Source organism: Acanthisitta chloris, unplaced genomic scaffold (assembly GCF_000695815.1).
Source record: "Acanthisitta chloris isolate BGI_N310 unplaced genomic scaffold, ASM69581v1 scaffold7616, whole genome shotgun sequence".
Classification (NCBI taxonomy): domain Eukaryota; kingdom Metazoa; phylum Chordata; class Aves; order Passeriformes; family Acanthisittidae; genus Acanthisitta; species Acanthisitta chloris.
The window spans coordinates 19,990-28,455 of record NW_008678659.1 but is presented as its reverse complement, the minus strand read 5'-3'; the positions used below and the strand labels follow the sequence as shown (position 1 = coordinate 28,455).

The following is an 8,466-nucleotide window of genomic DNA, read 5'->3' as shown; positions in this document are numbered from 1 at the left end:
GAATAGGAGCTTTCTCCCAACCTTCAGCTAAGTTGGGCTTTCCTGCCACACATATTAGTGCTTAAGGTTTATTTTTGCCCAAAGAATGGCTTCTATTGCTGGCTGAAAAAAACCCACCAACTTCTATGGGGAAAATCATAGAGCTCCTGTCTGTCTGTCCAGCCCTGCTTAAAAGCTTTCAGTTCTTCCAACCAGGTAAAATAATTTGTGGTTCAGGAATAGAGCAGGACCTCAGCATTCACACCAAAGCTCTGAAAGTATGCAAGCACAGAAAGGAAATTCTAGCTAATACAAGTTAAATATAGGTTATGTTAGCTGCATTTTACAAGCACTAAGAATGTTATTGGAGAAAGCTGTCATTTTTAATGACAGCACAAGCTCCAATTACCACATAGCTGATACACTTGGGATTTGGAAGTATTTTTTAAATCACTTGAAATCTAAAAAAACCTTCATTATCAGCTTCTGAGTTGGATGTAAATAACTTCACCTGGTGCTAAGAAGTTTAACATTTCACAGGGCACACGAACAACTTAAAGCCATTTATAAATGCAGCTTCAGCTTCCTGGCAATCTAAATGCAGTTTCTGGCAACTTAAGCAGGAGGAAAGAACACAGGGCTGGGCTGGAAGCAGAACCAGCCAGGGAATAAGATCAAGGCTAAGGGAGAGGTGTGAGCTACCACCCTGGGGTCAGCCAAAACTGTGGATGCAGCACCAGCAAACCCTGGAATAAGGCAGGAACACACACTGGGCTGCAGACATCTGTCAGTTCAGGGAGAAGACTAAATCTTGCTGCTCGGCTTAAGAGAGGCCACTTTAGCTAGAACAAAACCACATATCACTTAAACCAGAGCATTTGCTCCCCAAGAGGCACAGGGGCTGCTTTGAGAACAGAAACGCAGCTATGCTGTTAGGGAACTCTCTCTCTGATGAAACCCTCCCAAGGCCTATCAAGATGTCCCTTGGATTCCCCACGGTTTCATTGCTCCCCAAGGTTAGTAAAACCAAAAGCAAGTCACAAACAGTCTGCAAACTTGTTTACAAAAAGCTCCTTGCAAAAGTCTGCACAGAAACAGCATAGCACACACAGACGCTCCAGGCCCAAAACCTAATGCAAGAGGCAGCAAAGCTAAACGCTGAAAATTTGAGTTCCCCACAGCTAATATGAAAGCCTTGCAGTCAGCAAGAAGAAGGGCAGCCTTCTAGTTTGTGGCAAGCACAAAGTGGGATTGAATCATTACTTGAAGAACGTGTTTCAGTGTCTATAAATAAAAACCTGCAAGGCTCCTTGCCAAAGAAGAGCAAGTCAATATCGCTTTTCTATATGCGCTGTCAAACTTTACTTTTAGACAGTATATTAATTACATAGTCAATAATTGTGGGTTTCATTAGTGTATTAAATACCTCAATCGATAATATTTATCCTTCTCAGAGTCAGTCTTCACCAAAAACAAAGGGAAGAGTATTTTTTGATCCTGCAGTTCAAAAAGTCAGTGCAGCATAGCAGCAAGGCTTTAATGGAAAACATAAAACACTAGAAACAGACAAAAATCGGATTATTACTCTTATTTTTCAGCCTTTTGTACAATAAGCCATAAGGGAATTCCAAGAGCTAAACTGATGGCAAAAAAAATTAGATTTCTCTCTCTTAATTGCTCAGTGGTGATGTCAGAGTGGACATGACAAATGTTCACATCTTTCATTTCTGCATCAGATAAACCAGCAACCTGGCTCTGCTCTGCCAACTTTCCCAGGATAAACTCTCAGAGAAAAGAACCCATTTCTAGTGCATCCCCTGCAGTGTAGCTTCTGAAGTGCCTTTATTCTAACCTGGACCAGCCCTGGAAAATACATCTCTCTGAGAGGTAACATGGGGAACCCTCACTGTGCTCAGCCAGGCTGAGCCCGAAAAAAATCACAGCAGGCAACAGAAAAGGAGCTTAGGAGGGTGTGCTTTTTTTTTTTTTTTTGCTTTGTTTAAAGTCTCCCTTTAAAGGGCAAAAGGTTTGGGACAAATTAAAAAAAAATGCCTTTGCAAGTGACCGGTTTATTTTAAATGACTTGCAAGAAGAGTTATACACAAGGAGGAAAAAAAAAGGGAAGCACAAGCAGCCCAGGAACACTCCCAAAGGCACACTTTTGGCATGGCACAGAGGCTGAATTTAACAACAAATCAATGCAATATAAACAGGAAAAAACTAAAAACAAACAACACCCTACCCCCCCCAAACACAGACACCTAAGTACTCAAATCAAATACACAGAAAAATGTGTAACAGGCCTCATGAAAAATCCATCTGGCGATTCCAACTATTTTTTTTTTAAATATGCATATGATTGAAATGCAAAAATGTAAACATGAAAAACAGACTTAAAAAACTGAGAGAAGGTCTGTGGGCCTCTTGCATCCTCACAGATAATATATTAAAGAGAATTTCCACTCCCTGTAATAAGATTACTGATATTTACTGCACTACTCCAATATTTATAATGCGTAATATGCTGCAGACCACTCCTTTCCCTGAACACAGGCTTTGGAAGTAGGCAGCCCGCTCCATTTCATGTTTTCCTAAGCCTTTTATATCAAAGTGATGTGAAATTTCTCTTTCTTTCCCATCTGAGTCACTTCAGCAGCCCTACAGCTGCCTGAGGGCCAACTCCTCCAGTCAGTGATGCCGGGGAGGGAGAAGCTCCATGGGGTGGCCACTCTTCTCCAAAGTGGCCACTACAAGGCCACTAGGTTCAAAGGCTAGAAAATAAGGCAAAAGGAAAGATGACAAAGCAGGGCATGGAAGGAAAGTATGTCTTCCTCCCCCCACTCAAGATGTTACGCTGTATCTTGGACAGCAAATGCAAATACCACCTAGAATTAGGAATCAAAACATCAGACTCATCAACTTCCACTCTCACACCCATTGCACTAAAAGGACAATCCCATCGTGCTGGAACATGGGAGCCCACACACACACACACTCATCCAAGCTGCCAGGCATAGCAAACACAGCACAAAGCAACCAGCTACCAGTCACTCCTGATCCATCTAAGACCACCATGTATTCCTTACAGCAGCTCTAAAGAATGTATTACTCCTCAAAGCTTTACTTTGGGTAAAAAAAACCCAAACCAAAACACCCAAACAAACAACAAACCACCTGATGCATCTTAAAAACCACATCTGGCTCAAACAGAATCTTCCCTCCAGGGACTCGTAAGGGTCACTAACAATTAATTTAGAATTCATGTACAGTGAAAACACAGTTCAATCCCACCAGTGGGAATTAAGACAAACAGCAAACTACCTGAACATGGCACAGCAAAGCACGCTCCAGATCCTCCCTCGGCCATGCAGAACTTGATGTTCTCATGTAATTGCCTTTGCACCTGCCTGTTCAAAACCAGCAGCCTCCCAATTTCATCTTGGCTGTGTACATTTAATTTATAGCAAAACACGAGCAGCCACAGGAATCCTCACCTCACAGAGATCTAGTTACGAGGAGTTGCAGAATCCTTTCAACTGAGCAAACACACATTCAGCCCAGGTAATGGTTGGAGCCATCCAGAACAACCTGGACACTAGCAGGGGAGATTTATGATGAAGGGAAGACAGGTTAGTTTGCCAATAATCCCAATTAGCATTGTGAGTCCACTTAATTAGCACAGGCAAAAGAGCCCAGAGCCTTTCAGAGCCCTGTTTTCCATGGCCCATGCCAATGGCTGCAGGGATCTACCAGGGTTTGGATGGCTGTGGCCACTTGTCAACGAGGTGGGAGAAGAACAGAGACATTTCCACAGCTTCCCTGTCCTCATTCCTCAGCTAGAGAGCTGCTTCAGAACCTCTTTCCTTTGACTGACAAACTGTTTATTAACCAATTATCTTCAGCAGTTCTGGCCTATGATCAGGGGAAGGAAGCTAGATATATGCAAGTATCTTTTATATAAGTGGGAAATCATATGCCCCTCTCAGGATTCATTTTGCTATATTAGTTCTTCTAGGCCCCTCCTAAAAAAGCTCCTCATTCTCCTACTCAGCAGTGTAGTCCTCCTCTGTACTCGCCCCAGCTGAGTTTCTTTTTTGCCTCTATACGTCGCAGGCCAGAGCTGTACATAGCATTCGAGATGAGTTCTCACAGCAGAGGCTTATATAATGCTATGGCACTTGTATAGCTACACTAGAAATACCTTGCCTCACATAGCTTGATGTTTTTATCATATACTAGCTGATTAAAGCATGATTAAAACCCTCCAACTCTTCACTCACTAATGAGCATCCACTTTACAGCAGAAGGTTGTTTTTTATTAGTCCTCAAATAAATGGCTTTTCACACAAACTGTTTTAAGTTGCTTTTCTGTTCCAGTTCTCAAGGTCACTCAGCTGATCCTTTAAGATACCTTAATGCTGTTGAGTATTGATACCTTCCATCTCTAGTGCTCTGGTTGATGGCATAGTAAACCTAGCAATATGGATGTACAGCAATTTCCCCTGGGAGGAGCTACCCCAGCAGAGGCAGGTGTGCAACACTCAAAGCTGCAATGCCAGCAAATACCTGCCAAGACAAACACCCATAAAAACTTCCTAGTGTATATGGGCCCAGGAATTGGATATAGCCTCGAGGAATATTGTGCACCACCACCTGTTCCCAGTACCCTCAAACTGGGAAGGAGGGATAAGAAGGGAGAAGCAAAACTAAAAGACTGGTTAGCAGAGTGGAAAGATGGATTATCACCACTAACCTACCATTTGTCAATCCAGAACTGTGCTGAAGACTGTAATTTTCTAGTCAATGCTTTATAAGCAAGGTCAGAGGGAACAAATACTTCAATAAAAAAAATGCAAGACATCAGCAGAAGAACCCAGTCATGATCCTCAGAATCCAAAAGAGAAGAAGGAGTTGTGTTCACAATTAATGGGCCCAGAATAATGTGCCTCATGCCCATCACTGGAAATGCCATTTACAGTACTTAAACACAAATACTTTAGATGACAAACAGGAAGTCATGGGGAATAAAGGGCACCAACTGAATACATGTAGAAACAGTGCTCTAAGGAGCAAAATAAATAAATAAACTTCAGTTTTGCTACCAAAGACCCACTGCAGCATTGCCTGGATGCTTGGAGCTGTGCAGCAAATGCCAAGCTGTGAGCTGCAGCCAGGGAACACATAATTAATGTGATTAGGAGCACACAGAGCTAGCATGCTCTGCTGACTGAAAAGCCCAGTAGCATAATTACTGTTTTCTGTACTAGCTCTATGTCTGAACAAATCTCAAAGCCTGGTTAGTTTTAGACTGCTGTGTAAACGTCAATAAAAATCCCAGAAGTGCCAGCTCATCAGCATTCCCAGGCACAGAAATGGTGAAAATACCACTGCATTTCCATGCTGTTAACATCAGGCAAAGAACTCTCCATTCTTCAGCCTAACCTTAGAGTTTGCAATAAGGTAACATCTCCCCCAAGTGAATGCTTATTATGAAAGCTAATTAATTGCTTTCCAGTAATGAGAAGTCTTTGGTGTTCAAAGAAAGCAAAATTCACTACACAGGAATTAAACAGTGTTTATTGAAACAAAGCTCCCCCCATTTAAAGACCTGTTTCTGAATAACATCATTACAAATAAAACCAAAGAAACTGAACATAGAAACATACAAAATATGTATAGGCAGGAAATGTGAGCTTAAAAAAAAAAAAAAAAAAATCAGTCAAAGATCCATAGTATTAATTGAAGAGAAAACTAAAGCAATGCTTTGTAGTTGCCTGGATTTCCCTGGGGGATGGAGAGTCAATGCTTATCTGCCTTCCTCAGAAGAGACAATTTTGATTAATATCAGACCCATCTGACTCAGTCTATTAAACCCTGAAGGAAGGATATTCTTCAGATATAAGAGATATGTCTTTGATTAATAATTCTACCATATTGCCATTCCAAGCATTAACAACTGCATGGCACCTGTGGAAAGGGAAAGCCTTTGAATTCTATGGAAAGGAACTAACTTATACTAATAGACCTGTTCTCCTTTGTCCATATCTGAAAGCTGCATGACACTCTTCCTCCTACCCTCTGCTGAACAAGTCAAAGTGTCAAGGTTGTCACTACTTTCTTGCAAAGAAGACAAAATGGTTACATAATTCAGCTTTACATATGGTAAGAAAGCAAAGTTACTTCAGACATTTTGAATGGGTTGTCTAAAGACACTGGCAATCTGTCTACAGATCTCTCTTCAGTGCTGTCAGAGTTTAACAGACCACAACAGTCTACAAAATCGTGGCCATCAGAGTGCACTGCTACCTACCAAGGGCATATCTCCAGAGAAATGCATTAAATCACTTAGCTCACTACACTGGACTACCATACGTGGTGTAACTAATGACAAATTGTCACACACAGGTGGGGAAAAAGTCAATGTAATGTTATCTATTGAGTTTTTCCTGGAAGTTCTAGGTTCAATCAGCCTCCTCACCCCAGCTGAGCATTTCTCCTGATGTTGGCAATCAACCTCTTGCTGTATTCTCTGTAGTTCACGGGTTTGACGTCCAATGCTGTGGCCTTAATACGAGATTCATCCTGTGAAAGAGAAATTTAGCATGTAAAAGAACACTGAGCACTCCAGGCACTTGGTTCTAACCTCCTTCTGCCCCAGTAACTTACTGCTCTTGCTATCTGGGTTAGCTAGAAGTGCCAACACGACTCCTAGAGCTGATATGTTGTTTTCATTTGAAACAAGCCACTCCTGGAGAACCTGAGAGGGAGCAGCCTGGATTCCTCCTCCAGTGCTCAAGATTGACAGTATTTGTGTGATCTTTGGAAACTTCTATTCGCTGTGAGGAAGGGAAACCTCTCCCCACAAACATAAGAGGAGGAAGTCACCTCCTATGGAGACAAGTCAAACTACAAAAGCCACATGCTACACTATTTGCCTTCTGGGCAATACTTACATTGTAAGTCTCCAGTTTCACTCGGATCCTGAACTCATACGTGTTGAAGTTTGCATTTTGGAACACTTCTTCAAACGCCTGCTCGTTCTGTGGGAAGGACAGAGACAGGTATCAGCTGCACACACTCCAGGCTCCCAGGAGTACTATGAACTTTGAGAACAGCTCAGCTTTTGAGGAGGTTGGCAAAACACTGGAACTAACTGGACCACACAGGCAGAGCTGAATCTCCCATCAAGTTTTAGATGCCAAAACCAGAACTTCAAGTGTTTATGGAAAAAAAAAAAGGTGAAAACTTTTTAGCTGCCTAAAGAAAATAACATATACTTACACTGAATCTGCAACCAGGTGCACAGAATGAAAGTACTGTAAATCTACACCAGATTCTCTTGTGCTGCCTAACATGGTAATTCTGATGTTCTGCTGTGATCACAAACACTGACAGAGTTAACTATTTCCCCATTAATTGCCTTATTAGGCATTCTATTTTTCTGCTTATCCATCAAGGCTCTATGTATCCTTCACATCCTGACACAGACCTAAGAGGATGTTCTATAAAAAAATGGATGCATGTTTTCAACATGCTTTTATACCCATTAGAAGACTGTCATATTTATAACATAAGCTGCTTCTAATTACCATATGAACACTAAACATCATCATCATCACTTATAACAGACAATTTGTCAAAACAGTAGAAAAGGAGCAGGCAAGTCATGGAGACTGTGGGGAAAAAAAGTTTATTTTTGTAAAAATGAGTTGTAAAATACCTTTGCTGACACTCAAAAAAAATCCTCAACCCCATTTATTTTTGTAAAAATGAGTTGTAAAAAACCTTTGCTGACACTCAAAAAAAAATCCTCAACCCCTAGATGATACCAACAAGTAATTATTAATGTATTTATCTACCAGATGCACTTGACTTGATCAGTCACTCCAGCAGCAGACAGAGCATCTGATCTGGAATTGAACCCACCCCAGTTCCACTCACATTCCAAGTGTTACATCTGCTGTTTTTCAATGCATGCAGCACTATTTTACACTACACACTGATTCTCCTAAGGTTTAAAAAAGCACAACAAATGAAGGTGAACAGGAGCAGCTAGTTTCACAGATTGCAGAATTTAGGCATATCCTTCCTGAATATTAAAAACCCTTCTTCTGACCATTCTACGGATTAGAGGATAAGAAAACTCACTTAATAAAGCATTTGGCTTCTCTTTCCAGCTCTGTCACAAACTGTGCTAACCATTAGTGAGTGGAAAATGCCCTTTGCATAGCAGTCACTGCTACCCTACATTACCTCCTTTGGTAACAAGCACAGCAGAGAAGCAGATGAAAAGCCTTGCACATGTATCTGTGCTTAGTGTGGTCACTGGCTGTACATGAACTCAATCCATACTGTGAGCAGTGAAAAGACTCCCACCAACTTCACAAGACACTGCATCAGGTCTATCAGAGAAAAACCACTAAGAAAAGCTTACTGCAAATGCATCGAGTACCATTTTTAAAGGCTCATAAAAGTGTCAAATCAAAA

General features: G+C 41.4%; 1 protein-coding gene across 1 annotated transcript in view; it reads right to left on the bottom strand.

The window, feature by feature from the left end:
• Nucleotides 1-5,534: 5,534 nt before the first annotated feature.
• The window catches only part of RPA1 (replication protein A1, 70kDa), a 22,905-nt gene continuing 19,973 nt past the window's right edge, over nucleotides 5,535-8,466 (bottom strand). The window contains exons 15-16 of the mRNA XM_009076973.1: nucleotides 6,933-7,019; nucleotides 5,535-6,561 (exon numbers count right to left, since the gene is read on the bottom strand). Coding sequence (XP_009075221.1) covers nucleotides 6,454-6,561; nucleotides 6,933-7,019 — 195 coding nt within the window. The 3' untranslated portion in view covers nucleotides 5,535-6,453. The remainder of the gene's footprint in view (nucleotides 6,562-6,932; nucleotides 7,020-8,466) is intronic.